Source organism: Nothobranchius furzeri, chromosome 11 (genome assembly GCF_043380555.1).
Source record: "Nothobranchius furzeri strain GRZ-AD chromosome 11, NfurGRZ-RIMD1, whole genome shotgun sequence".
Lineage (NCBI taxonomy): Eukaryota > Metazoa > Chordata > Actinopteri > Cyprinodontiformes > Nothobranchiidae > Nothobranchius > Nothobranchius furzeri.
In genome coordinates, this window is record NC_091751.1 from 47,748,004 (window position 1) to 47,768,801 (window position 20,798).

Consider the following 20,798-nt stretch of genomic DNA (forward strand, 5'->3'; position numbering starts at 1 on the left):
ACATGGGTGATAGTGACTAGAAGTGTGTTTGAGAGTTTATTTGATTCTTTTGGCAGCTGTGCGATTTATGCATGTGTGTTTGCTATCTCGGCACAGCCTCCAGCATAGCTGACACAAATCAAAGGTAGAGGCTTTAACTTTGGAAAGTTTTCTTTTTTTAATTAAATTAAAGTAAATGGCCTGTATTTGATACAGTACGTCATACAGGTCCAACAATATTGTTTTTTTTTTATTGCAGATGCCAACGTCGACATGTAGGAGACACGGTCAGCCGATGGCTGACATGTAATGCCCATTTTTATCAGCCGAATTCTATGGCCGATATATAGACATTTTCTACCTTATTTTCAGGGCAAAACGCACCTGTTTCAGGAAGTTCAAGTCAACTGGAGTAGAAAGAAGCTTCAGACGACAGGATTTGGAGTCTTACTTCCTGAAATTTGGACATCTCGCCTCTGATTGGACAGCAACATAACTATACCACTGACTCAGTTTGCTTTCCAACGTTAATGCTTTATCTCTACAAATAACACAAGTCCTGCTATCTGCTGTGTGGTGAAGTTGCTAATGCTAATGGTTAGCTTCTACAAGCCATTTGTTTGCTGGAAGTCAAACCAACAACAGCCCTCCTTGTTGTGAGTCAAGATGGGTGAGCCCATGAATGTTAAGTGACAGTGTGACATAGATCTGTCAGGATTTTCAAATCCTAGTGTTCCACCGTCTTTTTTCTATCACAAGCTAATGCAGGAGATAGGTGTAGGAGACTATTTTCATGTTGAGCCTGCATGAAAAACTCAGAAAAAATTGTTTTGCAGGTAACCATACCTTTAACTTAAAACAGTGCAGCTTAAAACATGTTTTTGGTACTTTTTGTTTTTGATTCTGGTCATTTTAATTTAGTCTATTTCAAACTCAACAATTTCCCCCAGTGTGAATTATTATTGTATTTATTTGATTTTCATGACGGTTTGCTTAAAGGGGCATTATGGAAGTTTGACAGCCAAAACACGTATAGAAATAATAAATTTCTTCTTCATACATTCTCCTGCAATGCCCTGGTCCTGTAGAATGAGCCCTGGCATTTTTACTGTGATTGCCTGTTTTTCTGTAAAATCACAGAAAAAGAGAGTTGCTCGGGTCGAGCAGGCTGCTTCATGCACGTTCACGCTCAGGCATAGCCCGTAGCATTTGCTATCAGTAGCTTTAGCAGCAGAGAGTGAGGTAGTGCCAACTCAGCGACTTTGTCGCTGTTCCTGACGCCTAGTGATGAACCTAGCTACATTTCTGAGGACCCTTAGCTACTTTCTTCTAGATATTTCCTGCGAATTAGCAACAAACTAGCCATTTTTGCTCCGAACCGTACTTTGAACGTTGTTTCAGCTGTCATCAATAATATAAATGTTACAGTTACAGAAGACATCACTGGTGCTTTAGCTCACATAGAAAGACACCGGACTCTCGTGCAGAAGACCTGCGTTCGATTCTGGATGTGAACATAGTTTATTTAGAGTTTATTTTTTACATTAATGGTATTTGTTTTATGGTAAGATGCCCAAATTTTTATTTGAGAGTCGCTGAACGGCATTGAATTCACAGATAAAAAATGATGTGGGTTCAACTTTCATTTTGGAACAATTTTTCAAGCAAGGGAAGGGAATGATCTGAGCATGCAGGAAGACTGACCCATCATAAACCTTTGTCGGCTGTGCTGAAGAGAAAGGTACAGAACCAAATTATTTAATTAATTAGCTGCGCATTCTCCTGTCCTCTGTCCTCCGGGCCACACACACACACACACACACACACACACACACACACACACACACACACACACACACACACACACACACACACACACACACACACACACACACACACACGGGACTGTCTCAGCTGTTATTTTCGTTAAGGAGTGTGCACGTACAGCATGCGCTCCTCGTGCACGAGCCTACTATTGAAGTTGCCGTTACGCGTTTGGCCTGAAGGGGCAATCACGAGCATAAAAATTCAAAACTCCGTAAAGTTCCTTTAAGAAAAGGGCAACAAGAATTCAGATCATTCAGGATGAAAGCAGACCAACTGTTAAATGGGATCTTCTGATTGATTAACCTTAAAATCTTCAATTAAGTAATTAGCACCTAAATGTATTCATCTGAACTGAACTGTGGCAACAGAAAAAGTTTGTTTGTTTGATTAACACTTAAAATTAGGTGAAATTTGCACATTTAAAAGTTTACAAGCAAGTTAACTTTCTTTTTTTAATTCAAAGGATTCAAACATTAAGTGCTGACGATGTGCACCACCAACACATTCTCACACCCGAAGCGTAGAAAACGACGCTTCAGGTGACCAAGCGTGCGTTTCCGACGCGTTGGGAATCCCAACGCTACTTAACCTTCCTCTCACCCCATCCTAACCTTGACCATCTGACGCGTTCTAAACTTTGTTCCTAGTTGAAACGTCCTTCTCCAACATGGTAACGCTTGGTCATCTTGCATCAGTTCTTTGGGTGTAAGAATGCGTTGGCCCCACCAGTCAAACATTTAGACATAGTGTCTATTTCAAAGCTCCAAACAGGTTTAAAAGATGTGTTCTATAGTTGGCTAATCAGAAAAAAATAATTGCTAGCTTTGGTAAAAAATCAATATGTCCCTGAAAAATATCATTTTTACCCAAAAATAAAAAGTTAAAAAATAAATCCAGAGTTGCACCATCAATTATTCCTGTCCTGTAATTTTTTGTACAAGCTAATCAAGAATGAAATACAACTGATACTGAAAAAATTTTAAAATGTTCCCATCACCCATGCAACCACTGTGTGACTGCACACACAGTGCTAACAATATAAGCACAAAGTTCAAGAACAAACACTCAACCATCCAGCCAGCCTCTAACAAAAGCTCAGACAATAAGGTTCAAGGCTTAAGCACGTAAAGGGGCGCTAGTGCTACCGTCAGCTCCACCTGCAGACGTAGCACTACCACCAACCTGCTTCAAGGTCAAGGTTTCATCATAAATTACCAGATCTTTATTCAGCAATGACTGCATTGCTCCGTCCCAACTAACATCCCCGTTACTCTGAGGACATAGCATGCAGGATGAGAAAGATACCTGTTAATGACCCACAAAGCAAGGTTAATGATGAAGGTGAGGAGAGAAAGGAGGGATAAAGATTAGGAGAAACAGGAAGCAAAATGCAAAATATTATTACATGTTTCTTTTTGACCTTCCAGTTATTAATCACTGGAGTTAGTTACATTTTTAGGTTTCCCTCCATGGCAATCTTTACCATAATACAAGCATCTGACTGTGAAACTTTGTTTAGTTTTAATTTTAATTGCTTGATGGACCACAAAAGATTGATTTCTTCCTTTTCTACCACATGGAAGCTTTTAACATCCCTCTATGGGGATCACCTCCTTAGCTTGCGGTTTTACACTGAAAGGTTTATATAGAAAACAACTGAGAAACAAATCAAGTTAAGTGCTACAAGTTCCACCTGACTTGAATCTAAATCCACATCTGCAGCTTGCAGAACACTGGTGGGTCCAACCTCGTAGCTCTCTTCCATTCTTCTCCTCACTTAGGAGTGTGTATGTGCGTGCGTGCATGCATGCATGCGTGTGGGTTTGTGTGAATCAGCTTTTAGAGTGACACTCATATAACTTCATAAAGGTGTGGGTGTGTTCAGGCCAAATGCTAGGGTAGTACTTTAGTGTGTGTTAGTGTGTAGGTGGTATAGTGGATGATTGTGTGTTACAGGAAGTCAGATGGATGTTAGGGGGTGGTTCGATGTAAGTATGTGTGTGCATTATGTTATTTGCATATCATTACAGCTCACCTTCCACCTTTTAAACTAATAATCAGCATTTGCATTTTTTTTAACAATTATGTGTGTAAATTTATCACATTTAAGTACCAAGAGTGCTGAAAAAGGTCAGTTTAATTCATTCAAATGTCAGTTCTGTAAACTCGCAAAAATAAGTATTTTTACACTAAGTTCACTGAAAAAGCATATTTTGCTTTTTATTTTTTTACATATGATTGGGCGCTCTGAGTTTAACATGCAGGTTGAACAGGAAAGTATCCGTCTAGCACTACTTCTAGCAATAGCCACTGATAATAAACAGACAAGGAAATGCTCAGATTAGACAAGCCAGTCAGATCTACGTCAGAATTTAAATTAGCATTCATTAGCACTCATCTTCCCTGGCTGTTGTTGGTTTAGCGTCCAGGAAACAGCAGGGAACGTCTCGGCTGGCTAACTGTTTGCATTAGTAACTCCACCACACAGCAGAATTCCTCCAGGATTGTGTTGTTTATAGAGATTGGGTTAAACATTAATGTTGCAGAGCAAAGAAAGTCATTGGTAGAGTGGCGTTGCTGTTATAGCATTTGAGGAGAGTCTGAATTAGCATTAGTTTTGCACATACCAACCTCTGTACATTTTATATCTCTTATCTTATTGTTTACTTTATTCATTTGTAAAACACGTATATACACACTATACACACACTCACACACTCACACGCACACACGTAGAACAATATCTTAAAAAAATAATAATATACTTGCATAAACATTTAGTAATGTATATACATTACAACTTATACATATTATTACTTAGATTAGACATTTTTAAATTTTACTTGTTTTTACATTACTGTATTTTTGCATAACTCTGTTGCTGTGAAGCTCGCACACAAGAATTTCACTCGCATGTACTGTACCAGTGTACCTGCACATGTGACGTGACAATAAAAGTGATTTGATTTGATTTGATTTGAATACCAGGAAAGAAGACTCCTGCGATCTTCAATTTAGCTAACATCTAATTCTTGAGACAAGAGTGTCAGAGCTTCTGTTCTACCAAGATCGAATCACAAGGCATTCATTTATACTAGACGTCACTGGAGATGTGTTGAAAAAACACGAGAACTTGGTCCTTAAGATTTTTGCAAGGCTTTCTTGTGAATGTTTAAAAAGTTGATTCACTCCGGTTACGTTTTGTTTTACCACACACACTTTGCATGATCAGTTCTGTCCATTCTTCTGCTCCATTTGCAAAACTCAATTCCATGACAGCTTCTAAACAGTTTTTAAATTAGCTAATTATTCTCGATCATTATTGTTTTTCAAGAAAAAAAGTATTAGGAAGGCAGCCTTTGTTCTCTGGTCCTTACAGCTTCACTTTACAGTAAGTCAGGCATGTAAAAGAAAACTAAAGAATGCAACTGTTTCCTGTTACCTTTCCTGCATGTTTTATCAAAGATTTCAACTATTCTTTGCATGATCCCTGACTTTTTTCCTATATTTCCAATGCCTCACTTTCCCCATGTTTGTTTTCTCTGGCAGGCGCAAGTATAAGAAGACGTCCCAGAGGTAAGACTTGCTGCTGGGACTCTGGACCTCCCCTCTCATCCTTTTCTCCCTCATACTTCTTTTCCCTTTTTATTTTCATGCATCATTATCTGTTATTTTGCAGGAGTCTCAACATTATTTTCATTTCTGGTACTTCTTGTACATTTGTTTATTTTTTGTCATTTGTTTCTTTTCCTACAAAGCCCTTTCCAGTTTTGCTTATGAAGATCCAGATTAATAAATGCGTTTACTATTACTAAGAATATGCTTATTTATCTTCTTCTGTTCTTAAAAGCTGTTCAGATGCAGGACGCTCGTCGTATGTTGTGGGTCAGCTGGTTGTCATTACCAGATGATGATGTTGTTTAATGTAAACAACAAAATACACTTAAAATCCTGACAAGCAGCTTGAATGAAGACATCATCTTCCTCATTAGGAAGTGTGTATTTGTTTTGTTCTTTTGGTGATACTCAGGGGAAATCAAGCCATTATGCAGTACCTGAATTAATTTATTTACCAGAGTGAAAGCAGGGAATGATTAATACCAGCGCAAAAGGAGATAACGTACCTATAGAAAGTTTTCTTGGAATATTTCACTATTGAAGTGTGACAGCATAAGATGATATTGCGTAAAATAAAAGGTTTTGACTTGTTTCATTTGCTAAGATTGCAAAGGCTTACAGATTTAACTTTCAGTTTTTTTAAATAAAAAGACTATAAAGAGACTTTATAAAATAGTTTTAGACTAAACAAAAAACAACAAGAGGAACCAGAGCCTAGGTTAATTTTTTGTGCCACTTTGAAAATAATTAGAAGTATAAATGTGTAACTATTCATCAAAAAGCCTTAGTGAATCCAAAACGTAAGCTTCAAATTGGGGTGGGGATTTTATGTGTTAATTACAATTAATTAATTAGAAAAACGAACACATTACAATCGTACCCCTTTGAGCCCGAGCACCCCGAACACATCTAAAACCACAATTAAGTGAATCAAACCGTTTCTTCATGAAGAAATCAAAGGAAGAATAAAAATCTACGTTTTTTACTATGCTTTCTAGTTGGTAGAAAGCAGGCAGGCAGTAACTTTATCCACATGAGCTTTATTACAGCAGGAGGGACGAGCATATGTGCAGCATTTATCCTGTAACTCTCAGCAGAACTTCCCTTGAACTCTACACTACACCTCTATATATGTTAGCAGTGTTCTGCTGCCACCTAATGTTCAGCTCAGTACACATTTACAATGTTGAAAGAAAGAAAGAAAAAAAAATTTCTCATATATTCCCTTTCAAAATAAAAATCATGAGGCACTTTGCAAAAACAAAACATTTAAATATAAAACTGATTTTAAACAGTTATTTAAAAAATGTTTAAAATGACAAAAATATATAAAATTGTGATTAAAAATATGAGGAAACAAAAAGATAAAATGAGTAGGAAAGAGGGAAATGTGTGGATCCAGGGAAAGGCGGCTAGAAAGAGTAGAATAATGGGCTCGACACACGGGAGGCGATAAACGACCGCGATCAGCGAAATTTGTCACTGTTGCTTTTATTACCGGACACACGGGAGGCGATCCGCGGCCAGCGGCAAAGCCGTCTACGCGTTCTGTTCCATGGCGAAATCGAAACTTCCGTTGTTTTGCTTGGCTGTGTCAGGTTGGAGGGAATTAAGGTTATTTAAGCGGTTCCGAGTTAATAAAGTGGTAGATATGATGTTTCACAGGGTGCTGCTAGAGTTATGTGAAATCTTACTTCTGATTTTACTATATAAAACATAATAATACTCAACTTCTCCTTCATGTTTGCTCGGAGGTGTACGGAGCATCCTGTCCGCTCATTGGTCAGTGAATGAAACCTCCGTTGATTGGTCCTCGTCCGAGCGACAGCGATGAAAAGTTGAAAATGTTTCAACTTTCTGGGATTGTGTCGCTGTGTCGGCTGTGCACGACACGTGCACGAGCGCACAATTTCACACGCACGTTTTTCGCATTTTGCTTGGTAAGAGGGAGACCCGCGATTATCGCTTTGTCGCGCATGTCTCATTGAAAATGAATGGAGGAGAGGCGATGTTGCCTCCCGTGTGTCGAGCCCATTAGGAATAACGGTGGTGACGAAGGTCACGCAAAAGCCAGCCTGAACAAGTGAGTTTTCAGCTGCTTTTTTATGCTCTATGTTCCATGTCCATTTACACTTAATCAATAACACACATATGGATATTTACACATCTCAGCAAATCCCATAATGGTTACCTTTATACTGAGACCAAAGTTATCAAGTAGACATTGTGGTTAAAGAAATGTACTTATGAAAGTGCAGGTAAGTCAGCTGTTCCTCACTAACATTATTTTTTATTAAAAAAATTTGCTTTAGCACAAATTGTCTTGAACGATAACAATATTTTTCATTTACTTTGCTTTCTACACTTTGAAGTTAAGCAAGAAAGTGAAACTGTGTTTTATTCGCTTGTTTGATGTCAAGTTAACCTTTTGACTTCGATATTCAGTATACAGGAGAAAAAAAAGTGTAAATATTCTCGCCTGGGTCACTGGTGAACAGAAAAAATTGCATATTTGATACTTTTCTCCTAAATGAAACCCTAAAATAACAGAAAGCATGATGATATTTTGCAGATGTTACAGGATCAAAAACTGCAGTTTGAATGGAAATCAATGGGAAGTTTTGGTCGTCCAAGGTCTCAAGAGGGTAGTCTTTTTTTCATGGCGATTAATGAATTAATCAAAGTTCCTTGTTGTTTAGCACAAGATTATTCAATAAAAATGTTGAGCAAATTTTAAAACTACATCCTCAAAATTATTATTTTGTTCAGATCTCATCTTTAGTAGTTCTGAAACATTGCTGCTGATGTTGCTGTGCTTTTGGTCTTAAGAAGTGACAGGCCAAGAATGGATTTGAAAGAAAAACAGAATAATGTGCAAATCTGTAAAATATTAATCAGCAAATGTAATTTGAACAGAATTGATGGGTTGTTTTTTAATAGAAAAATTAGCTACAAAGCCTTGAAGCCATTTCTTTCTGTGAAACATGTTTATTTGTGCTAATTCTTGGTAAAAAGTGACTTAGCAAAATGTAATAACATTCCAAAAAGGCACAAAAACCGACCATAGAAAACATATAAAGGAAATGGTTTCAGTTTAACGATTTGTTAATGCAACCGTTTGTTTTAACAGTGGTCTGTAGAAAAAAAAAACATTGATACAAATATAAAAATGACACACTGAAGGAGAAGCTTAGCAATTAAGTGGGTCTCTAATTTGATTTCATGACATTTTCATGCAAACTGGGATTGCTGCACAGTGAGCGTAACTGAACTGAACACTCCTTTTGCTCCTCACGGACTCAGTGTGTGTTCGTTTGGAGCTTTATAGCGAAAGCTGCAGGAAACTCATTCGCTCTCCCTTTTTTACTGTTTCTCTCTGTCTCTCACTCTCTCTCCTCTGGGTGGTTGAGTTCCTGTGTGGAGGAGCGGGGTGATTGGCAGCTCCATATGTGTCTGTGTAATTACGGCTGGGCTAATTGGCAGAGAGGAGCACTGGGACATTGTCATTACTGACACACCAGGACAACCCCTCTCACATGCAGATGGAGGTTGAGATAGCCCTCTTCGCAACAGGAGGCAATGAGAGAGGAGTGTTTGCGCCAGGTTGTCCCTGTGTTTGTATAAAGAAGGGTTAAGAACGATGGAATTCTGAAACAATCTGCTCAGGTTTTACATGTAAAATAATCAGCTCTGTCATTTACTTTTCCTTTTCTTTGTGGATCTTGTGCTCTCTATTGCGTTTTAGTCCTTTTTTGACAAGTTTTAAAAGCCCCGCCTCCCTTAGTTACTGTTGCTACAGTGTCAGGCTGTTTTTTGAGAGGAAATAGATGCAGCTGACAGTAATAACAATGACAAATTGCCATTTAGGAAATCTATTAATTAAGTGAATATGAGTCAGACTGATAGAAGTCTGTTTATGAAGCAAATATCACAAACTATACTTCTTAACACCACTTTATGTCAGAGGCACCCTAATATGGACATGAGGAAGCAAAATCTATTGCTTGCTGACCACACCCCCACCTTACCCTGTTCAAAGAGCAGTGGTGAAAGAGGTACTTTTTTAAATTTAAGTAAAAGTATTGATAAAGAGGTTAAAAACACTGCAGCTCTTTTAGTTAACACTGCTTCACTTTTGAGTCACCCAACTGCTTTTTTCTCGTTAATAGTTTGCTGGTTGAATAGGGGGAAATTCACTGCTTGGCCATTTGGCTCCCAGCTCCATGTCTGCTCCCAGAGCTAGGACTCAACAACGGCGGACTTGTGGATCTTTGACTGTGGTGGACCAGCAAAGCCCGATATCCTCGGTCAGCTTACCTAGTTATGATTTTGTTACTAAGTAGGTTGGAGGTACCTTTACTTTGGAGTTCCTCTACTGCTTTTTTCTTGCTAAAAACACCCGGAAAAACTCTGTTAGCTTCGGTTTAGCATGTTGATCTCCGACCGTTGAGCATGAGCTGATGTAAAAGGCCACGCCGCCCGGATCCGATCGCAGCGGTCTGAGGCTCTGCTTGTAATTTAACAGTCCCGGTCCATATTAGATCTCCACAGGCTGTAATTGAGTAGATTTTTTGTGTATTTATACTTTTTAAGTAGTTTTTAAAATCTGTACTTTTACTTTTACTTAAGTTTTTAAAAAAGAATTGTAATTCGCTACATTTTAAATCATTTCCGTAACTGAGTAAAAGTACATTATAGGCTTAATAAATAAAAAATATTACGTGTCACAGCATCGGAACAGAAAAAGACACCTGCATGAGCACGGCGTCTAAACCGTGGGGGCGTGGGCGTGCACTTGATAACGAGGACAAGCAGCCATTTTTACCGCAGTTTTGCTCAAAAACATCAGTTCAGTCCCTGTGATCCACTCACTGTTTACCTCCTGTCCCGTGGGTTGGAACCTTTGCTCACCGTTCTAACGTCATCAGAATTCTGCTCAGTTCGGTAGCCAGACTCAAACGGCAAAATAACGTTTAGCGCTCATAACAAGCGGATTCTCAGCGCTTTGCTCATAAAACAGAAGACCTGCAGGCCTCTGTGAGTTAAAACATCCTGATATTGTTCAGTTGTAAACACTGTGCTCCATCCCTCTGTTTGAACTCAGAAGTTGCTTCTTGATGCCACAGATTTGTGATGATTTAGCTTGTTTCTTTATTTCACTCCAGAGTAAGAGATTAAAGTATTACAAAAGCAATTCAATGTAGTTAAATTAGTCATTCAAATGATTCTAACATGCTGCAGTGTGTGTGTGTGTGTGTGTGTGTGTGTGTGTGTGTGTGTGTGTGTTCGTGCACGCATGCACACGAGCGAATTGTGAACTGGCATTGTGCTTTTGCACTACTGAGATGTAGCCATCGTTACACTGACAAAAATGTAACTAAGTAACTTTTACTTTGAGTACATTTTATTTATGATACTTTTTACTTTTACTTGAGTAAAAATTTAGCAAGCAATTTTACTTGTACTTGAGTAAAAGATGATCAAAGTATGGGTACTTGTACTTAAGTAATAATAATAATAATAATAATAATAATAATACATTTGATTTATAAAGCACTTTACATTTGAAACAAATCTCAAAGTGCTACAAAGATAATTTAACCCGAAAGCTCTGGTAAAAAGATAAGTTTTAAGACCAGATTTAAAAGCACCAATAGTCTGTGGCATCCTCAGATGCCCTGGGAGGGAATTCCAAAGTCTGGGGGGGCAGCTGAACAAAAAGCATGATCTCCCATGGTGCGAAGTTTAGTCTTTGGAGTTTTTGAAAGTGGTGGTTGCGTGTGGACATCTGTGAAAACAGAAGTTCTTTAAGGTGGGGGGCATCTCCATGAATACACTGGTGGGTGAGAAGGGTGACCTTGTAATCAATTCTAGATAAAACAGGGAGCCAGTGAAGAGATTTAAGAATTGGCGTAATATGGTCATATTTGCGTCCTCTCATCAGGATCCTAGCAGCACAGTTCTGAATATACTGCAGTTTTTGAAGGATTTTTCCAGTAGTCCCAATGAGAAGTGCATTGCAGAAATCCAGCCTGGAGGAGACAAACGCATGGACCAACTTTTCCGCATCAGCAAACGTTAGTGCTGGATGCAGTTTTGCTATATTCCTGAGGTGGAAAAAGACGGTTTACACAGATGCTTGACATAGGCCTCATACGTCAAACTCGAGTCCATCTTAACCCCAAGGTTTATAAGAGATGTTGACGGTGGGTTATCCTGACCAGAAAAGGTAATACAGTTGATGTTGGATGACCTAACCTGGTGTGGGGTGTCTACTAAAATAACTTCAGTCTTAGAGCTGTTTAGCTGCAGGAAATTTTGCTTCATCCATGACTTTATCTCCTCCAAACAGATGGTCAAAGTGGATGATGGCGGAGTAGAAAAGGAGGTGGAATTTAACCTGAGATAAGGCTGAGTATCGTGAGCATGACAATGGAATAAAATACCATGCTGGCTGATGATATGGCCCAGGGGAAGCATATATAATACGAACAAAATCGGACTGAGCACAGAGCCCTGAGGAAATTTTAGTACTCTTTCCACCTCTGTCCACAGGCAACCAGCATGACTACAGCCTTGCACGGGAGCCAGTCAGCCGTGCGGGTGGGAGACCCCAGTCACCGGAGCCCTTAGCTTCTTGGGTTAGCTAGGTTAGCTAGTAGCTATACTGGTTCATTTGTTCCAACCTTATTCCACACGAAACAGCCCCACCCCCAGCTCCACCTCTTTTCCCATTCTTGGGTTTGTCTGGGTGTGACATGGTCAAAATGGCGGTGGTGGGAACCTCCCATTTGGAAACAAAACCTTATAATATGAGTCTTTAATCATTAAATGTCCAGTATATATGTCAGTGGGCTAGACAGGAAATCACACATGGTTTCAGTGTAAAACCTCTGGTAACTTACAAAATAAAAGACTATTGCAGTATTGCTATTTCGTATCTATGTAGATTACATCTGTACATGTGACCTAAAATTTTATTTCATCCCAGGATCTTTTGAGAAGTGCAGTGGTGTGTTTTTCATAGCTTTAATCCTGGCAGTGAAGAGGAACAACATCCTAATTACACCAAACAGCGATATCAAACATGATTTCTTTTTCTGCATTTTAATGGTGGAAGGCATAAACAGACAGTGACCTTTGAAGTTTTGAGGGATTTGGCGGAGGATGGCGGAGAAGCCGCTCTGCAGCTGAGACTCTCCCGGTGTGTACTGGCATGCAGCGAAACTTGCGAGTAAACTGTTCCATGCCGCTGATGCTTCCAGTGCGAAATGGGGGTAAAAATAACAGAATAATAAAGTTTTAGGCAGCATAATGAACCAGATCTAAGTTTTCTGACCAGGATGTTTTTAAACACTCTAATATTGCCATAAGTTTGGTCCTTAATAAGTCTTTTATTATTATTATGATGTGCATTTTCAATTAAAAAACATTCTTGTGGCCAGAATACAGGCCTGTTTAGAAGTCACACCATTCTGGCAAATCAGCGTGATGCTACTGCCACAGTGTGTCTTTTGAGCGAGCCATGGCCGCATGGCATTGCTGGAATTATGCAGCATTCGTGAAGCCATGCTTGGTTTTGCCAGCCACGCCGGACTTGTGAATGCATTTTACAACCTTGGAGCAAAAGAGGGAGGTGTCACGATCATGTGGGGAGTCACTGTCAAGCTCCCGTCGGCAAGTATATAAAAAATGAAAGTAAACACAGGCTGTAAGTTTTTCTTTTGTAAATAGAACCAACAGAGATGATGAACTGGAGCGATATAGAGCTCCAACAGCCTTTTTCCATTAGAGCTGGAGGTCAGATCACCAGAGACTGCACAGATACTGTGGAGGACAGACACCTTTAGGGGCAGCTTGTCAAAACATTTGATGAGCACGGATTTGATCGCAATAAAAAACAAGTAATGTCCAAGATAAACGGAAGTCCCCAGCAGGGCAGAGACCGCCCCCATCCTCGCAGGATCACAGAGGTCACAGGTGTGCTAACAAAGCATGCATTCCATTCCAGAATAAACAGAATGCACATCTGCAGGATTGGAATGCAGCCCACATTAATACATCTGTGCTGTGTTGTCCATGCAGTTGGCTCACAGGAAAACAGAAATGTTACTGCTTACAAATGCCTGCTTAATTTCTTTTATTGGTCCTCTCTTAGCCTTTCTGAATGAAGCTTTTCTCCAGCCTCTACTGGCCTTTTGTTTTCAACAGGTTTTATGACTCAGCTCAGCGTGCGTGTGTGTGTGTGTGTAAATTGTTTGGAAGACTAAATTACAATATTTAATCTGTATTAATGACCCAAATTGCTATGAAATTTACTGCCTTTAAAATGTATTTTTTGGGGAATCTAGGGAATATAAGTTTGCTCGGGACAGAAATACTTTAATGCAGCCTGTGGACATGTCCAACATTTGGTTTTGCATGTCGAATTTAAATAGTGTTTTGGACATTTTTTTGCACTGCAGATGGAAGGTTTTTAGCTCAGTAAAAAAATGCAAATTCTCAAATTATATTAGAAAACTGTTTTATTCCTCCTACTCTAACAAATTTGCATTTATTTTACAAGAAACTTTTTTTATTACTTAAAAATTGTGGCCTGAAAGAAATGGAGCAAAGTCTTTTCCTTAATCTCTCAAAGGGTTTGTCTTCCTTTGGGTCCACATGGTCGGCAGGTGTTTAAATGTATAACCCCCAAAAGGTAGTTTTCCAACATTTTATGCATTTTTGGTCACATCTCTTTTTGTATGTTGATTAAGAACATATAAAAGTATAAAAGTCAAAGATCTGTTTACAAATGACCGTGGTGTTTCTGCAGCCCTTTTTTTAAACCCAACAGGGATTAACTGCTGCCCAGAAAGTCACCAAATAACAATGAGGAGAAAAAAACGTACAGGCACAATTATTACAGAATAAAACAATTCTGCTAAATAAAATATAAGCATCAAGATCTGCTGCATAAATAACTTTGCACATGTGGAAGGAAGCATCAGCGAAAGCAGTGAAATGAAAGACACGAGGGGCGATTGAACACTTTGATTAATGTCAGTAATTGAGGGTCAAATTCGGTTGCTGGCTGGTTTTCAAGAGCGTCCTATTAAATGCCATTAAGCTAAACCTTTCTGTGCTTCTCTGTGGCTCAGAGACTTTGGTCAGCTATGGGGCTATGGACTGGAAGTGATTCATCTGGGGAATGCTTTAATTGTTTTCATGTTTTGATTAGCAGCTGCAACAAATGCTATCAGATCCCATAAAAACAAACCAACAACTGCAGAGAGGCAATGAGGATGATGATGTGCTCCGATGATGATTCATTAATAGATTATTAATTAGGTTGAAGCACATATGTGATGCAAGGGGAGATACCTTCTGCATGATTGTGTTGTGAATCATACATACAAGCATAAAATGAGACAGTAGCTCATTTTCATGACACATTTAAGACTCGGTTTGTTTGTCCAAGGCGCATTTGGAGCTTTCTTCTTTGGTTTCCAATAGAAACATTTTAATGTTTCTTGTTTTGTGTGAGAATTTTTCCTCCCTTCTCACTACGTTCATCCAATCACCGTTTCTCACCAACAACCTGGTGATTAGAGGTGTAATTACCCGACTCAAACAAACCTCCAAGCCCAGGCTAATTGCATTCTTCTCAACAATACTTCATCTTCTCAGGATGCTCCTCATGCTTCGCATCCGGTGTTCTTCTCGTTTTATTGGTAACAACTTGGCTAGTTTTAATCACTCCCTGACAGTTTTATCATTTCTCTCTGTTGTGTTTGTGAATTTGTGCTTTAATATATAAAAAGGTTCAAGACTTCCATGTAATAGTATTTCTCAAATGCATGCAAGTGTCCAAACCTTGTTATGTAGGGCGTAACTTTGTTGTGTTTACATTCTGAATCAACAATACAAAATGCTGTGTATGCATGCACATCATAGAGTTTCTGCTCAGATTATTTTCCCTGCTCGCCTTTCTCCGAGTGACACTCTATTGCTATTTTGAAGGTGGATTGGAAAGTCTAAATGATAGACCTGTTTGCTAAGTTGAGCACATAAACGTCACGCTGCCAGGTTTTCCCTTCCTGCTGCCTGTAGCAGATAATATTGCAGATTTATGGTGCAGATTGTCCCATTTAATCTGGCTCTTTATACCCACCCCTCCCTCTGACCATCCCACCACTACGCCCATCCCTGCTGGCTGCAGATGCAGGGATGTGTAGCTCTTGGTTTGTGTCTGAATATTTTTAGAAAGAGTGAAAATATTTGAACACTGTGTGCATCCTCTGGTGTTCTGTATGCTGGATGTGTGTACTCATGTGTGATGCCTTGCAGCTATAGATGAATACTTTTTTTTTCCTCCCCATTCAACTATCTCCTCATTCATCTCCTACTAACCGGGTGATTTCAGATTTAGTGGGACTTGTTGATGTGACATACAGAACACCTGAATACCAGCTGTGACGCACAGACATGTTAAAGATTTCTTATCAAAACTGCTTTTTTTTGCAGAAGCACTGAAGGTTGCTAAAGAATTTATAACGTAGATTTTTTTTTCTTTTTTATGTGAGAAAAGGTGGTAATTCTCCAATGACCTGATCTTTACAGTACCTCTAGAATAAACTGGTAAAATGTTCAGCGTAAACATGTATTTTGGGACAAATGTGAGAAAATGGATGTGGATAATAGCCTGATTGGCACTTTTCAGTTTGTTGCTGCTTTGCTCTCATGTAAACAGTGGATAGTGACAGATTAGTGACTGTAAAGCATAACATGTTGTCACTTACTGTCAAAACTCTTGTTAAAGATAAAAATATTACCCAGTGCTGTGGTTGCGAGCTATTGTTTACATGTTTGCACGAACACTCACGTTACCCCCCTGTTATGGGAGTCAAATGATTGTATTAATAAAGATTTATGCATGTGAAAAAGCTCACCACTGTCTTTTGTAATGTTAGTCAAAGAGAGAAGCAAGACATTCGTCCGTTAGAGGAATCTGTTTTCTCTCACACTCTTTTCTTGCAATTCTTTCTTGGACATGCTTGACTAAACATCCTCTCCAGAAAATAAACGGTGACTACAGTAGGTCACTGTTATACAAATGCATTTGCAAGGGATGAGCGCAAATGCTTTATAAATACAGTAGATATATATAGAAACAGAATAAAGTCTCATTTTCTGTTAGACACACAAAACACAGCAGATTTGAACTGTCGCTATGGAAATAACTGATTTAGTACTTATTTTAGGTTATGTGTTTTATGTGTTGTTTTACATGTTTTATGTGTTGTTAAGGACTCGCAGCTACTAGCAAGTGAAATTGTCAGCGTTCGTTTGTAAAAGTGACTGCTGTCACGTTGCGGGTGTGGAGATGATGGACCATGTGTGGTGGAGCAGATCAGGAGGTACAGATGCAGGCTTCAGGTAAAGTAAAATGGTTTTAATGGTGGAACGGGAACGAACAGTACAAGACAACAAATGACAAAAAACTACAATGATCTGACAAAGACTGATTCAAGGAGGGAGGTATAAATACACAGGGCAAATGAGGAACACATGGGCAGGTAAACAAGGGGCAGGTGAAAACAATAAGGACTAATCAAGGGCAGGAGAGAGAGACAGTCAGGGAGGCAGGGGCAGACCGTGACAACTACATTGCTACTGCTTTTGTTTGTTGGTTGTTTTGGCCATTTTAAAAATCTGTGTTTACAAAAGTTAAAAAGTAATATGGATGAATATCTAACGAAAACCTTTAGAGAGTTTCAGCAACATTTGTCTTAAAGTTTGCTAGATATCTTGCTAACAGACACTTGAGGTTGACAATTAATGCCAAAGTGTTAGTCAAAGTTGTGGCTTCACGGCGCATCAACTTGACTATGTGATGAGGATGACTCTTTTCTACTTTGGGATCAAATATTAGCTCAATAACCGTAAAATAGTCAGAGTTACAGCCATATTTATTTTTGATCATTTTTAATAGAACTGTTAATTAGAAGAAAAAGTTCTTTATGTGTGTTTGTTCTTTTCGTGTCTTATAAACAACCTAATATGACGGAGATCCTGCAAAGCAGTAGGTCTTTACTTGGCATTATACTTCACATTAGACCAATTATGTCATGGGTTGTTCATCTGTTTCATTTATCACACTATTGTGCAAAGCCATAATGTAATAATAAGCTAGATAGCGGTACAACTCTTCATTAGAGAACAATGTTGACCACAGTATGCTCTTCATTAGCAAAGGCTGTTTGCATCTACCTGAAACCTCTTTTTCCAGTGCGATATTCTTGGGGATCCGTCACTGATGCTCATGGTAAAAACACAGGCATGGAAAAAAGGTGAAGGGTCTCTACTGAGCTCAACAATCCTCTCATCTTTGCTGTTAGTTCCTGCTGAACATAATGAAGCGCAATTAAGTCATAAATGGAATTCTAATTATGGTAACCATGGTGCTTGATTGAGGCTCATGATGTTCAAGAAGGATTTGATGGGTTTTCTGATCTTGGAGGAATTGACTTTAGAGAACTTTGTCCTGTCAAAGTTATGACTATGATTTATGATTGTTTCATCCTGTGGTGCTTTTTCTATGTAAGACTTAACATTTGTGGAATTATGTCAGTCGATTTAACGCAAAAAGGAATGATCGTAGTTTCACTTATGTAGTTTTTAGGCTAGTTTTGCAGATTTGAACAAGTTGAGTTCAGATAAAGGACAGTGTATTATGCAAAACTCACCTTTGCATCCTTTCGTATTGCCATGTGGGTCTCTACTGCCTCTATGAATACTCCAAACATGAAAAAAATCTGCTCGTACATTTTCTGTCGGTGCTTGGTTTAAGCAATTATCTGCCTAAAATGGGCCATTTAAACAAGTCCCTTTTTGTGATGTCACAAATTGGGAAATTAGAATAGAACCACCTCTCCCTTTCAGGAGAGCAGCTGCTGCTGGAAAAGCAGTGGCTCTACTCTGAGCCCCTCATGGATATCTGAGCTTCTCAGCTTATAGTAGCCTGGGCGGGGGATGGGTGGGCTTGGCCAGCTCCAGCTTTTTTTTTTCTCCTAAAGTGACAGAGATCTAAAGTGGCTTTTTCTGAAATGTTCAGGAATACAACTGCTGGAATCGTTTTATGTAAGAAGGATTTAATGCAAAGAACTTAATGAACAAGTTTGGTATCGACCATAGAACCAAACATAACCTAAGAAAATATGTCGTATGAAAAAAAATGTGTTTAAAATGTTATTTGTCTAAAAGCTGTTGAAAAAACATCTACGTCTTAGTCTCTTGATTAAAACTTAGCAAAGGTGGCAAAGGTTATCCATTTGCCTCAGTATTTAATGCTGTTGAATCCATCTTAGTTCTTTTAAAAATTGTGTTTCTGTAGAAAATAAATGAAGCAGGTGCATGTTTAATGTTGTGTCTTTATTTAGGTGTCAGTGTTTTATTCTGTTAGTATAAGCATTGTGTAGATTTGTGCTGCTGAAGCTAAATTTTGGGCTGATACCAACTGCAACATCAGCAGAACTAAAGATTGATTAGAACTTCTGTGCAGTTTCTAATACAATGCTTGCTGAGTCAAAGAGGCTGAGCCTGCAGAAGTTCAGAAAAGTAATAATAAAGCCCGAAGTCATACAACTCCCATTATTAAAAACGCATTAGAAGTATAAGGACATGCCATTTAGTAGCTGTGCAGATTTCTGTATGATCATTAATGATAAAAGTAAACATTTAATCTGAGGATGATCATTAAATCAGTGGAAAATAAAGTCAAATCACATCCAATTAAAAAAAATTAGAATTGGAACCTTAATGTTCCTGTTTACATTTTCCTTTTTTATATGTTGATTTCACAAAGATGCTATTAATGAGCCATCTGCATGTTTTCACAAATGCCAGCCACAATCAGGAGCCATTGTTGAGTGCATTTGCACTCCTGAGTGCATTTGGTTCACTCTGCATGTTGCAAAAAAGCTGGTAACATTTCAGAAAAGAGAAGCCGAAACAGGATCTGTATTTCACAGATTTATACAGGTTGTTGTTGTGGGAAGCAGTCTGGTGATGACGGCTGGGAACCAAAAACATGTTTTTGTTTTTCTTCAAACAATTCAAGTGACGCAACTTATCAAAGGAGATAGCAACTCCAGAGATTCTTTTTAAATCTGAAGCTGTAGCATTAATGGCTGCTAAAATGTTGAAACGTCCATTTGTGAATTACTTTTCTGTGTACATAAAGGATGCAATAACAAGGCCTTTTTCTGTGTGTGCATGCGTGTGTGAAAAGGTCTGCTGTCATTCTAAGTGCAATCTGATGTCCTTGTCAGTTTGCCGGTTGAAGGACAGACCCGTGATGACCTCACTCACCACACAGAGCCACTGTTCAGCTGTTATCGATCATGCTGAGTACTGAGTAGCTGTGTGTTTGTGTGACAAGGACAATTACACAAAGAGGTGTCATCATGTCCCTTAAATCTGTATGTGTTTCACATTGTCTCCTGCTTTTTGTGTTTTAGAATTAAACTGAAATACATCTTCATCTGTCACCAATAGTATCACCCAGGTATTTCAGCTCAGACAGGGTTTTGCTTTTGTGTTGGAACATTTGTTTTTATTGCCAGAAAACATTGAGACAGTCACAGATGACCATCTGAATCGCTGCCATAACACTCATTCATGATATTATGTGGTTAAATGGTTGGTTTTATAGTTTAGAATCCTAAAATTCAATTAGAAGTGTTGTTTTTGGTCTGAGTGACCACAAGTAAGAAAGCTGACATTCAAGCTTCTTCGATGCAACTCCCTTCAGGGCTTCACTTTCAGCCTTTAATAAAAGATCCAGAAAAAATAACCCAGGACAACTGCAAAAAGACACACAAAGTCACTTGTGATGCTCATATCTGCAACATTCCCACTTTTACTAGAACAAACATGGCACAGTGTTTTTCTCCCAAGTTCTTCACCATTCAACCTGTTTTATTTTTGTTGGTGAGCATTGGCCGTTTGATCGTGGAAATGTTTTTAAGGTTAAATGCAGCTGCTACTGGACTTTTTTTAACTAAAGTAAACTAAAGTAATTAATAATAGTAATAATAATAATACAATATTACTTGAAGGTGCCTTTCAAGTCACCCAGGGTCACCTAACAGATGACAGACAACAGGATTTCAACATAAAAATTTCATACAAAAAAATTGGGAAAATGCTGAAATATTTAATTAAAATATGCATCCTAATCCAAGCTTAAAAGTTTTGCCTAAAGTAAAAATTTTACAAAAGAAAAAAGTTATTGGCTTTTAAAACATACATACGTAGGTCTCTTACCTGTTCAAGATGGGACTCAAGCACTTTGATATGCAAAACCTACAAGCTTTGATATGGTTGTGCTT

General features: G+C 38.6%; 1 protein-coding gene across 5 annotated transcripts in view; it reads left to right on the forward strand.

The window, feature by feature from the left end:
* Positions 1 to 20,798, forward strand: part of pde1cb (phosphodiesterase 1C, calmodulin-dependent b) — a 147,031-nt gene that overhangs the window by 62,307 nt on the left and 63,926 nt on the right. The window contains exon 2 of one of the 5 annotated variants that reach the window (XM_015956601.3): positions 5,356 to 5,382. The exons of the other annotated variants lie outside the window; for them this stretch is intronic. Coding sequence (XP_015812087.1) covers positions 5,356 to 5,382 — 27 coding nt within the window. The remainder of the gene's footprint in view (positions 1 to 5,355; positions 5,383 to 20,798) is intronic. 5 annotated transcript variants of the gene reach the window in all.